Source organism: Uloborus diversus, chromosome 1, assembly GCF_026930045.1.
Source record: "Uloborus diversus isolate 005 chromosome 1, Udiv.v.3.1, whole genome shotgun sequence".
Classification (NCBI taxonomy): domain Eukaryota; kingdom Metazoa; phylum Arthropoda; class Arachnida; order Araneae; family Uloboridae; genus Uloborus; species Uloborus diversus.
Window position 1 is genome coordinate 271,187,731 of NC_072731.1, and position 13,909 is coordinate 271,201,639.

The 13,909-nt window shown below is 36.2% G+C and overlaps 2 protein-coding genes across 2 annotated transcripts; both read right to left on the reverse strand.

The window, feature by feature from the left end:
- Nucleotides 1-12,038: 12,038 nt before the first annotated feature.
- Nucleotides 12,039-12,864, reverse strand: LOC129227561 (uncharacterized). Its single transcript, XM_054862144.1, has 3 exons — nt 12,784-12,864; nt 12,412-12,703; nt 12,039-12,328 (listed from the first exon to the last, which is right to left on the reverse strand). The coding sequence occupies exons 1-3, from the start codon at nt 12,862-12,864 to the stop codon at nt 12,039-12,041; spliced, it is 663 nt and encodes a 220-aa protein (XP_054718119.1).
- Nucleotides 12,865-12,949: 85 nt separating this feature from the next.
- On the reverse strand, nt 12,950-13,485 carry LOC129227570 (uncharacterized). Its single transcript, XM_054862156.1, has 2 exons — nt 13,279-13,485; nt 12,950-13,198 (listed from the first exon to the last, which is right to left on the reverse strand). Exons 1-2 carry the CDS (start codon nt 13,417-13,419, stop codon nt 12,950-12,952), a joined length of 390 nt encoding a protein of 129 aa, XP_054718131.1. The 5' UTR covers nt 13,420-13,485.
- Between the last annotated feature and the right edge of the window lie 424 nt (nt 13,486-13,909).

Sequence of the window (13,909 nt, forward strand, 5' to 3'; positions counted from 1 at the left end):
TTGGAGGTCAAGTTTTCACTTGTAAGCACGTGTCTCTGAAACACAATAATAAAGAATTTAAACGACTAATTTCTTATCGAACTTTGACAGAAACAAAGAACTTTATACGTAATTCGTGAAGCTTTTTTTTCGAATTTATCAAAGAACAATTTAGTCCGGCTGTAGAACAGACAGAATATTAAGAGAACCTTTCACTATCGAGTATTAATATACTTCCTTTTATGAAGCTCTACCGTCACGCTCCGTTGGCAGAAAAGTTAGTTGCCCTTGGAGTCGCGATTTCCTTCTATAGATCAAGACACGTGATTTTGTCCCAGGAAATAAACAACACCGCTAACCAGATTTTCTTCACCTGACACGTGAGCAAAAGTCGTTTGCGGATACTTTGAAGCGCGTGGGTAAACTTAAACCACATCATCTCGCTTCATTTTAAAAATTCTTCGCCACTGGCTCGAAAAATATTTACCAGTACACGAAGATTTTTACCAGTCTTCGACTAAAAAGTTTCTTGCTTGATAAAATGCTTTAAAGAAAAGAATCGGATCGAAAACAAGGTAAGAAAAGGTCAACTGGCAAAGTTAACAAAGCGTGATTGGAGATTTACAGTTAAAAAAATTATGAAAAATACACATTTGAGTGCTGTAAAAGCTTCTGTAGGATTTCGTGAAACATTTTACGTTTCATTTTCACCTAAAATTGTTTCCTAAGTTCTCTGATTAGCTGGATTGAATGGGACCTCTTCCCGCCGAAATTTTCTTGTTCGTGCGAAAAACAAAAAGCTTACGCTTTTCGTCACAAAACCAATGATAAATAAGCTCAAAACGTTTTGGAATAACGTCTCACTTAGAGATGAAAATAAATTCAACATTTTTGGTAAAATTGTTGTATAATTGTAAATAGAAGAAAAAATGAGGAATTCAGTCTTAAGGACTTAAATGGATCAGTTAATCAAGCCAGTGACGGTGTTCTTGTGTGAGGACGGTACATATCAGCATCAGGACTTGGTAGTTTAGAATTTTTTGATGAAATAATGAATCATGTTGTTCATTTAAATATTTTAAAAACAATTTTAAACTATTAGCTCAAATTTTAGTTTTTTGAAACAACTTTGTTTTTTTATCAAGATAACGATAAGAAGCACACGTTAAAAATCAAGTTTTATTATGTTATTAACAATTTTCATGTAGTTTTGTAGAAAATAGATTATAGATCTTATAATTAAGTACCCATTCCAAAATATTAATTTTAACCAATGGATAGGGGCTTATTTCATTCAAAATTGCAAGTGTACGAACACTTTTGGGAGCCACTGTAAATAAATTTAAAAAAGCAATATTAATCTAATCTTTTTAACAGTAATATTATTTAATCTTTTAATAACTAATTTAAAAAATGCGAAAATATTGTGATCAAAGAAATCTGTAAAAATTATAAATTAACTTTAAAACGAAGATGAAAATACGTCTCAGTATTCGCTTTAAAATAAATAAAATAAAAATAGACAAACTAAATTTAAAAAAAAAACTAAAAATAAATTAAAAAACAAGTAAAAAAATTCTTAATTTACATGCGGCTGTGCCCTTCTGCATATGAATCTGCCCGCGACCATGGGCCAGATTCAGAGTTTTTATGCAGACAAAGAAAAAAAAAATCAAACTCTATTTTTTTTCTTCCAATAATTGATAACTTGTCACATTTTCTTTAAAACTACATGAGCAGTAATTTAAAACAAGTAATTAATGTCTGTGTAACAATGGGAAGACTTTTTTGAATAAAATGTAAAATCTTGTAACGATCTATGGACGCACGTACATACAAAAAAAAAAAAAAAAAAAAAAAAAAAAGCACAACAGTGGCATAACAAGAAAGTTTTTAGGATGGGGACACAGTAAGAAAAAGAATCTCATCCATTTGATTGATTTGTTTTGCTCATTAAATCTCTCAATTTTGAAACTTTTAGTTTTAAAAACGCAAATTTAGACGGTCTTTGACGATGTTAGGAGAAAGGCTGGTACAGAGAACTCCGCGGAAATTTGTGGAAATTGAAGCCTTAAAACGCGGTCATGGGCCATATTAATTGCCGTTAAAGGGGTAAAGGATGGAGCTCCGGGACTCTTCCTGATCTTTTTTTTTTTTTTTTTGAAAAATAAATATAATTCAATTTCTCCTCCACCATCCAATTTTTCGAAGTTGCAATTCCAATAACGCAATTAAAGACAAATTTTGAAGATTTTTACGAGATGGGGTTCTGGCGTTCTGGAGCTCTCCCCTGGAGCATTTTTCAAAATTAAAGTCCTAAAATCTGCCTGAAGAAAAAAAAAAATATTCATATAATCCGCGGAGACGCATAATACGATGCAAAAGAATGAAGTTTTGATTTAACGTACAGTTTTAGCAATTAAAAACGTGAAGAAGTAATAACTTTTAAGGCATATTCAAAACTATTATAAAAAATAATGATTTCTTCTCCAAATTTTCATTATGGTACACTAATTACTTGATGTCAAAGAGTCAAGAAAGGAGCAAACGGTCTAATCTTGTGCAAATGAAGGCTTTTTTCCTTTACTGTATGTTTTTTTATTTTACATAGCCTGAGTCTCTTTGGACGAACATTCAAGCTATGCAAAATAAACAAAATACAGGCAGAAAAAAGAACATACACACACACAGATAATGCAGCAGCGTATAATCCGCACCTTCATTAATTTTACACTTTTTTTAATAATTTCCCGCGGATTATACGCAGAAAAGTACGGTACAATCCATTTTTTAAATTTCAAGAACGTAAGCACAAAAAAAAAAGAAAGAAAGAAAGAAAGAAAATAAATAAAAAGTTATTAATTAGTCTGAAAAAAGTGAGGGGGCCCGGGCCTCCTCTGGCCCCTCCCACGAGTCGCCACTGAGTGAAACAGCCGTGATTATTATTGAGTATTGATATTGAACGTGATCGTATTGAGAGAGTTCAACTGTATTTCAATCCTAAAGTTGATCACATATGACGCAATAAGATGCAAAGGCTTCACAAGCTTTGAGTAAAATACGTGAAATTTCAAAGTCCTAGGTAGGCAAGGCTTTGTTAAAAAAAAAAACAGACTAAATTATGTTCTATTAGGACTCTTATATGTTCAGGGCTACTCTTGCCCAAAACATATAATATTTTCTTATATGTACTAGTTATCTCTAAATTCTCAACTCTGGCACTTACACCTTTTGATTTCTAGGTGCTTCTTACGATGTGAGTCATTAATATTTACTTACGGATGCAGACTTTGTGGCATTTATCAGGCCTGTTATGCCATGCTTAAAATATCCGTCTTTCTTCTTTGGCAACGGCGGCTTGAAGTCCACCACACAATATTTTCCTTTAAACAGGACAACTTCCTCCTTTCCTTCCTTTCGTTTGGCAACACTGTTCAGACACTGATCGAAATCTCCGAAAGAAGCTATTGTCGAACTCAACAAGCCGTCAATACTTTTCCCACTGGCATCAATAACTGAAATGAATGGCATATTTTAGTGACATGTTATAATATAAACCCCCCTACCACCCTACACTTGCTGTGTGTAACCGAGGGTTTTACCAGCAATAAATGATCATTTTGCTTTCATTTTGTAATAACTTTCTAGTATCAATATTGCAATTACGTGAGTAAAATTCCGATTCCTTCCGACTAATGCACTGTAAAAAAAATCCGTAAAATTCACGGTTTTTTTACCGGCAGCTGGGTTGGTTGTGCAAAACCGTAAAAGTTGCGGAGAATACCCGTCAACATAACGGTCTTTTACCATACAAGGACAAATTTATGGTTTTAAACCGTTCATAGCTGAAGCGTAGAAAGGGGAAAAACCGTTTTGTCAACGAAACAGGTTTAAGCCGTCAAATCTACGGGAAGAACCAGTTGAAATTACGGGTATTTTTTACAGTGTGCTTATATCAACCTTTTCTCTCAAACTATACCTTTAACAAGTTGCTCGTCCCCCTACACTGTTAAAAAAAATCCTGAAATTTTACGGTAGAAATTACTGACATCCATGTTGCCAGTACCTTTTACCATAAAATCCTATTTTGCTGCAAAATTTTTCGCTAGAATAAACGCGAGTTAAAAAAACGCAAAATGCGAAGTGCAGGTTCGATCTCGGGACCAGCAGCTTTACTGACCACCATACCCGTTGAGGCACATCGAGTGAGGGGAAACACGGTGATATCTGCTTCGCACTGTGAGTCACGTGGTGTACTCATTGGCGCTGCAATCGCTTTTTTTTTCGGTACAATTTACTGTAAATTTTTCTCTACTCAATTTTACAGTAACATTTATCATGAAAGTTTCCTGAACTTTCAACAGTAGTAGTAATAGCCGCGATATAAGGGTCAGAAGGAGGAAAACAACTCAACAGTGGGAAGGGGGCGTGGTCCTCCGCCATCTTGGATGGGCGCCATCTTGGATGATCACGTGATCATCTTGTAATCTTTCAGGAGGGGTATTTTCGGATGACGTCATTTTGCGTCAGTTATTTTCTTTTAATTTTTTGAATATTTAATTTCTTGATCATTAATTTTCTTAATTATTTAATTTAATTTCTTGAATATTTAATTTCTTGATTATTTAATTTCTAATTATTTACTGAACGTGATTCATGAGTGTAATCTAAAATGCTGCGGCCGGGAATCGAACCCTCAGCCTCTGGATTACGAGCTTTGCATGCTAACCACTAGACAAGACAAGTTATTACCAATGGAGGAAAATAAAGTGTTAAATGGAAACTCATTTGTGGCGCCATCTATCGGGGAACATCTCTGAACGGATAGTCAGAATTTTATCCAGTGCTGATGGCGCCATCTAGTGATGTTAAAAATGTTTAATTGTGAATTCTTATTTTTAAAAAAATGTTATTTTTGGAAGGAATAATGCTTAGCTGTGAATTAAAATGTTATGGAGTGAATTTGCTGTTGAAGCCATCAAGTGAGGACTATGGGAAAGTTATTGATTTTAAAGAGGATTTATCATATAAATACGAGTACGTGCCAGTTTTTGACTCATTTTGTCGATATGAATTTTAACGTACGGATTGATCACAATCGTTGCTGTGATGGACAGAGTTCTGACATCTCTCTATCGGGATCCTCAAGTTCCAGGAAGTTTTGGAGGTGTGAATGCTTTACATCGTGCTTTAAAAGGTCGCGTCAAAACAAAGAAGATCAGAAAATGGTTGCAGACCAAGGACTCGTACACTTTGCACAAGCCTCTAAGACACCATTTCCAGAGGAATCGAGTCATTGTGGGAAGTATAAACGAGCAGTTTCAATCTGACTTGGTCGAAATGCAGAGCCTAGCAGATACCAATGATGGTTATAAATATTTACTTACATGCTTGGATATTCTTTCGAAATATGCATGGGTTATACCTCTGAAAAATAAGAAAAGTGAATCGATTGTATCTGCTTTTGAAATTATATTTTCGGAACGAACACCGGAAATATTGCAGACAGATGCAGGTAAAGAATTTACAAACAAACAAGTGCAAAAGTATCTGAAAGAAAAAAATATACATTTTTTCACGACTAACAATTCGACAAAAGCGTCTGTCGTTGAACGTTTTAATCGCACACTTAAAACAAAAATGTGGAAGTATTTCACAGAAATGAATACGAAACGCTACGTCGATGTGATTGATAAACTGGTATACAGTTATAATAACACATGGCATCGAAGTATCAAAATGACACCTTCTTCTGTGACTGTAAATAATCAAGATATTGCTTGGAAAAATCTTTATGGGGATCTCGAATCAGCAAGATATGAACGAAAACCTTTATTGAAGGTAGGAGACACCGTAAGAATAAGTAAAGAAAAATTGCGTTTTGAGAAAGGATATGAGCAGAATTGGACGAGAGAAATATTTACGATTCATCAAGTAGTGTTCAGAAATCCAGTAGTGTATAAACTCAAAGATCTCACAGGTGAAGTCTTGAAGGGTACTTTTTATTCCCAAGAGCTTCAGAAAATCACAGATTCTGGGTATTACCCCGTTGAAAAAGTCTTAAAGACTAGACGGCGGTTAGGAATAAAGGAATATTTTGTCAAGTTTCAGGGTTATCCTGAAAAGTTCAATGCATGGGTGAGTGATGTAAAAGGTATATAAAATAGTGGTGTACTTACCTCTGGCATTTAGTCGCAATCATGTCATTCTACGTGACACTTATCAGTGACAGTTCTAGTCGCTTCTTCCCTGAAAATAAAACTTCGCATTTTATTACACAGCTTCCCTCAAGTATTCATTTGAACCACCATGAATGGGAAGTAGGTTTAACGGACATTATATACCCTCATTCGTGGTATAATATCAGACCGTCAAATAATTTATTTGGGTTTGATTTAGGTGATGGAAAGATACAAGGAAGGCGAATCCCCCCTGGCTGTTATGAAACGGTCTCAGATCTCTTGAAAGCTATGACTTTGACGACATTCAAAAATAAAATAGAATTTCTGTACCATCCTGTAACAAAACGAGTAACGATCAAAACAAAAGAAAGTTGCAAAGTAATTCTTCACACAGGTATCGCAGAACTCCTAGGTTTTAATGCCGGAGAATTTAATGGAACGATACAAAGTCCTTTCGTCGCCGACCCGACTGCTTCCTTTCCCGTCATGTACGTGTATTGTGATCTCGTGGAATCTCAAATCGTAAGTGATGTCAAAGCACCGCTTTTAAAAATTATCAAAGTAGAAGGCCGTGATGGTGAAATGGTTAATGTTCATTATACGAGACCGCACTATATACCAGTCATACGACAACATTTTCAAACAATCGAAATAGATTTGCGTCTACATTCAGGTGATTTCGTTCCATTTGAACGAGGCATGGTATACATGGTGCTACATTTTCGTATGAAGCAAATTGTATAAATACTAAGTGTCATTGACACACAGCTTCATTTGTGAAGAAAACGTGAATCATGCTTGTTCCTTACACCTGCTGTCCGAAAAAATTTGAAGACTATTATGTGGGGCAAACCGGAAACGGAATGCCCTTTTACCAGGGCCTATCTCTACAAAAAGGGTATGGCATTGGTGGATTTTTCGCAAAACTTTTCCGCACTGCACTGCCTTTCTTGAGAAGTGGAGTCAAAACAATCGGAAAGGAAGCCTTACGAACCGGAACTATGATTGCTAATGATGTTTTGACTGGAGAGAAATTGGAAAACTCGGCTAAAACCAGAGCCAAAGAAGTAGGAAAAGTACTAGCCAAGAAAGCTCTTAAAAAGGCCGATGAAATGATAGGTCGCGGAAGGTTTAAAAGGAAGCGCAAAGCCAATGCACCAGTCATTCGAAAAAAAGTCAAGAAAGCTAAAGGTCGTGACATTTTTGACTCTTAGTCAGAATGGCTTACTTGTTGAAAGATTCCCCGGAATGTGCCAAATCGGAGCTTAATTTATTTACTCTTCCTCCCACACAAACAGTAATCGAAAAAGGCCAATGGATTGAATATCACCCTGTTGCGAATGTATCGGACCCCATAGAATTTAACATTTCTGGGACCGGCGACGATTATTTGGACGTGTCCCAGAATTTGTTATTTGTTAAAGTAAAAATTTTGAAAAGTGATGGCACTCCGTTGACTAATGAAGACAAGGTGGGCCCAGTCAACCTATTTTTACATGCATTGTTTTCTCAAGTGGATGTCAGTTTGAACGAAAGAATCATCTCGTCAAGTAATAACACTTACCCTTACAGAGCTATTATCGAAAAATTATTGAATCACGGATATGACGCCAAAACATCCCAACTCTCTTCGGAATTATTTTTTAAGGATACTGCGGGTCAAATGAACAATTATGATTTGACGGACGTGAAGACCCCTAATGAAGGATTTAATCAAAGAGCAAAAATGTTTCAACTCAGTGCTACGGTGGATATGATAGGACGTCTGCATGTGGACTTATTTCATCAAGATCGACTTATGCTCAATATGGTGGACATGAAAATTAAACTTATTCGAAGTAAGCCGGAATTTTGTTTATTGGGTGAAGGAACCTTTAAAGTCATTCTGGAGCACGCATCTCTGTTCGTACGCAAGGTTAGAGTCAGCCCCGGCGTAGTATTGGGTCATGCTAAAAGTTTAGAAAAAACAACAGCCAAGTATCCTATAAACCGAGTCCTGTGTAAGGTATATTCTGTTCCTAGCGGGAACATGAGCTTTGTGCAAGACAACATTTTTACAGGACAAATGCCAAAACGCTTAGTTGTAGCTTGTGTAGATAACGATGCGTTTAATGGAAGCTATAAAAAGTCACCCTTTGAATTTAAACACTATAATATCAATTTTATTGGAGTTTACATCGACGGACAACCGATGCCTCATAATCCATTGCAGCCCGACTTTGCCAATAAAAATTATATTCGAGCGTTTCATAATTTATTTTGTGGTTCTGAGGATAAAGGGCTTTATTTGTCAAGAGAAGATTTTCTCGAAGGATACTGCTTGTTCCATTTTGATTTGTCTCCTGACCTGTGTGACGGAGCTCATCTAAATCTCATTCGCCACAGCAACTTACGATTGGAACTTAAATTTAAAGATCCCCTGCCGCAAACCATTTCCTTATTGGTGTATGCAGAATTTGAAAATTTGATTGAAATCAATAAAGCTAGAAACATTTTATACGATTTCGGTAACTGATGAATTCTTTGGATATTCGTAGAGTACTACTGCGTCATCGCTATGCATCAAGATATTTTGTTGGAGTTTTTCCTAGTGATAAGATACCTCGCATAAAATCTTTTCCTGCTGCGATAATCGTCAACACTGATAAGCATACAGAGCCCGGAAAGCATTGGCTTGGCTTGTTTCTTGAAAATCCTCATACTGTTGAATTTTTTGACTCATATGGATTACCTCCTGAAACCTATGGCCATCATATAACAAGATTTGTGAAGAAATATGAACATGTAAAATGGAATCAAGTACCTCTTCAAAGTTTGACTTCAAATGTATGTGGACAATATTGTATTTATTATTTAACCAAGAGATGTCAAGGTTTATGCATGGATTTCATTGTAAAAACCATTTTTCAGAAAATCAGTGATTTTCAATTGTATCAATATGTAAAAAAGAAATTTGGTGTAAATATGATATTTCATAAATAAAATAATTAATTTAAAAAAAAATGTGTGTTTATAGTTTTTTGATTGAAGTCATTTTATGACACAGTTCATTTGTGTAAATTATTAGACAGTAAAAACACAATAGTTTACAAAATGCAAGATATTTTTATTGAATTCAATAATGTTCCCAAACAGCGGGGGTTACAGTTTTATCCTTTCGTCTCCTTTTATATTTTGGTATGGCATACATAACAGTTTTTAAATGTTTATTTTTTACAAAATCTGAAGGAAAATGGATTTCATCCAGTACATTTTTCATGGGAATAAATCCATAGGGTTTATTTTTTACATTTCTTAACAAATGGTTGATTAGTGTAACAATATTTGTACCAGGTAGAACAGTTCCTTTAAGCATAAGTTCTTTTGATGCGTTCCAAGAAAATACATCTTTATAATTCTTTAAATACAGAAGAATACTGCGTACAATACTTTTGTGTTTCATCGGTGCAGAAGATACAATCTCATTTTCTACCACATTTTCTTCTTCATGCTGCTTCTCCTCTTGAGTATTTTCTTGCTCATCTCTAGACACATTTAAATTAGGAAACTTGACGTATTTCTGTAGAACTTGGAGATATAATTTTGCTTTCTCACTTTCATCTGTTTTCTTTTCTGTCAAAATCTCATGCATTTGTTTATCTAAATCAGATAAATAATCATCAACGAGAACCTGTTCTCGTTCTGCAGGCAAAAGGACAAATTTCCGTGCGTTATCCATGAAAGAGTGAAGTCAGAGCTGATATAGCAACCGGAATTAAGAGGGACAGAAAGCCTTCTCCTTTCTGAAGTAAAAGTCTTCTTTTCTTGAAAAAGGGAACCCGTTTATCAATGAGTTTGCGTAAAGTTCTTTTGTGTGGTATCAAACGATCTTTTTGACGACTGGTTAACGGCACGTTACCTCTTAGTACATTCAAAGCACATTCGCACACACTTTTAATAAGCCTATTGGGACATTTCCGAAGCAATGCTGCTTTACGTTTGCTTTTGGACAAGTATTTCAAAGTTTCTATGTCCTGCGCAGTCCGCATATTGCTCTCAAATGAACATGTCAAAGTGATTGTTCCCGTTTAAATAGCAACGACGCAAAAGCTTCAGCTTTTGTAAGTGCACAATGAGGAAAAAATGGGGGATGCTGAGGGCAGAAAACGTTCTTCTTTTCAACATCGCTTATGGGGGGACAATCCAAGTCATCTAAATTAAATATTTTCCTCCCAGAAAGCCTTTCTAAAAAGCGTGTTTTCTCAAATCCTTTCACATAGATATCGGAATAAGCCGTAAATAGAAATCGAAAAACAATAAATAAAGTACTATAAGGCAATTCACCATTCTCCCAGCTAAGATGATGACGATTTCTTTCGAGCCAAGCATTGACTTGCTTTTCTTTCGGCGATAAAATGTCCCGTGAATGAGGAGGGAGAAAAGTCCAGCGGGCGTGATAATCATTGTAGACTGAATAAAAAGCCAACTCTTTTACAATAAAGAGTTCTTTCTGATATTGAAAACCCTCAAAATCTATAACAATGGCAGGCATCTTTCCCTCATCAGAGTAATGACTGAACTGAATCAATCAAAAAACGCACCTAATTTATAACGAAAAATGGGGTGATGCCAACTGTAATTTTCAAAGTAAGTTAACGGGGTTCATACACATAATGTTTGTCTCTCGGGAATATTCCAGTGCGCAATCGTAATGTTTCGTCTGTTTCCGGTCTTAAATCTATGAAGAGATATCCATAAGCGGGGTAAGTAGCATCATGAAATATTTCTTGAAATGCTTTCGCTTTTCCTGGAAACATTTGTTTTGCTAAATGAGTGACCTGACTTTTGTCCCGAGGGTTTTTGTACAAAACCAAATAATGGGAATTTAAGTTAATGTTACGCATTTCTTTTCCTTTATGAAACAAATTTTGAACAATAAATATAATTGAAATATTTCTGTGATGGCTACCTTTCGTAAACAGATTTGATAATCGTGCGTCATGGCTTAATTCTTGCATTAAGTCGTCCAACACCAAAACCGCGTTTCTAATCGAATTTAAATGGGGTGGCAACCCTTCAACGAATTCTGCATACTTCATTTGGTCAAAGAGAGGCTGATAAGCACCGTAGCAATAAATTATTTTTTCTGGCTTAGGAGAAAACATGTTTTCTTCTAACAGACGCTTTACAAAAAAACTCTTGCCCGAACCCGTTGGGCCACTGACGAGGCAAGTGGAAGGATGTTTTAATCGTAAGAGCTCCATGTTGTAAATAAATGAAATAAAAAAACATACCACCTTATATAGGAATCCACTTTTCCTGAAAATAAAGATTGGCTCTGAAAAGAGCCGTTTTTTAGTGGCTCTGAAAAGAACCTTTTTTTTAGGGGCTCTGAAAAGAGCCTTTTTTTTTTTAGGGGGCCCTGAAAAGGGCCTTTTTTGGCTCTGAAAAGAGCCTTTGTTTTTCTGTGGCTCTGAAAAGAGCCTTTTTTTTTTAGGGGGGCCCTGAAAAGGGCCTTTTTTGGCTCTGAAAAGAGCCTTTGTTTTCCAATATGATTTGCAAAAAAAAGCATTCCTTTCATGTCATTTGTATGGCCCTGAAAAGGGCCTTTTTTTTTTTTTCCTTATTTTAAAGGGGCAGTCTTCAGTTGATCTTCACGTTTTTCAATAAAGAAAACCTTCATGTGGGAAGCAGATACGATGTCCGAGTGGGAGCAGTCAGGGAGAAAACATAGCCACGGTGCCTGGAGAGGGGAAGAGCAGTCAACTCAAGCGTCACAACACATGAACAAGCCTGGGATTTCCAAACGGCGATCTGTGAAAAAAAGAAAAGAAAATATGAATTCGTTATCTTTTCGTCGTACAAGAAGAAAAAAGTGTCATGCGAAAAGTACTTACTCTAGTATCCATAGGGTAGTGTTGTCAAGTCTTTTTGTACCACTCGTTTGTTGTAAACTATTTTATATAATTTGGTCTCTGGTTTATTTACAACTTTTCGTTTTTTTGGCTCACGTGTGATTTTGCTGGGATTTGTTATCGGAATCCCCTCCTCATCATCCATATTTAAGACCAGGGTTTTCATAGAATCAAAATTTAGGGTTGCCGAATTTCGGAAGTTTAATGTGAATCCCCGTACTTTGCAGTACGTTTTGCCATCAGTTGTTTCATAGGCATAATTCTTGGGACCTCCTGAAATCAAAAAGAAAATAACATTATAAAACAGGCTCTGAAAAACAAAGTAATTAAAATAAAATGTAGGGAATAACATATACCAGATACAAATGTTGTTATTGTTCCCCCGGATAGTTCGTCAGTGAATTCCCCGAGAAAGTTTCCTAAGGGGGGATCATTGAATCCATTGCTTGCATATATGATGCTGTCCGTGTCATGGTATAGCACGGCTCTTCCTAACTTGTCCATTTCACCGTACAACTTGAGACGTGCCCAAGCTGTGGTGAATGCTGCGAGAAACACATTTGTTGAAGCATCTTGTTCCACAAACTGGTCCGCTACGGTCCACTGCACGGCAGCAATTTTTTCAGAAGGAAAGTACACGTCCTTGATCTGGAAAATAAAATTATAAAATGTCAGAAAACTAAACTACAAAAAGATGTAATAAAAGCCTGCATTGAAAAATAACTTACGTTTTTTGTCGAATCCGATAACATTTTATTAAATTCAGGGACTGAGTTGACATATTTTAGTTGCGTTTTATTGACATTCATACCCCATCTGTAGAAGAAAAAAATAAAGCATCATATTTCTGCGTGAAAAACTGGTGGGGAAAAAAAAATCAGAGAAAAAAAAAACTTACCGCCCCCAAAAACTATTTAAAGCCAATTTGGCCACTTGACGGCGACCGGGGTTCTTTTTAATGGTCTCGGGATTTAGACGAATTCCTTCTTTTTCCGCGTACTCGGACACGTAGGCAGCCTTATTCTCATCATTGGTGCATTCCATAGGCCAACCACTGCTCTCCTGTTTAAACTTCAGAAAAAGATCAATATATGACCTAAAGAGAGAGTCAGAACTAGTCTTGAAATGATACACCTCGTAGATCTGTAAAAAAGAAAACAAAATGCATGAGTACTTTTAATTTAAAAAACAAAAGAAAAAATAATTAAAAGAGAAATTCTTACGTTTGTAATGCGGTACCCTTTCTTCACAGCCAACTTCATTTCCTCTGTGACCCAGGTTCCCGTCAATGCTCTTTCCTCATCTGTATGGGTGCAAGGACTCTGATTTGTTTCCTCTGCACACGTTCTGCACAGAGGAAACATCAGTTTTTCTTGGCACCTGTAAGGCAGGACCGGTATGTAAAGACCTCGGGGAGGAACAACGCGGCACTTGATAAGGCCAAAGTATTCTTCAACATCTTTGAATCCCTCTGTTATAATTTCCGGATGCCCGACAGGGTACTGACAGTACTTGTTTACCTGAAAAAATATTATGAACGTTGATGTTTTGTACAAAATGATAATAACAAGTAGATTCGCAATAGACTAATACTTACCCATGGATATAAAGACGTGAAATCCACGTATTTTGTAGGCCCTCCATGGAAAAGCTTAATTGCGTTGGTTCGTCCTCCGAAGAATGCATCCCTGGGAATCAGTCGATCCTGCAGGGAATGCGAATCTAGAAAGGACTTCAAAGCAGCGTCTTCCTTCTTCATTGCCTGGAATTGATGCTCCCACATCTCAACGACTTCAAAGCCTAGGGCCTTCAATTTCATAGTCGTTTCGTCCGTTTTTGCTTTTAGTGCTGACA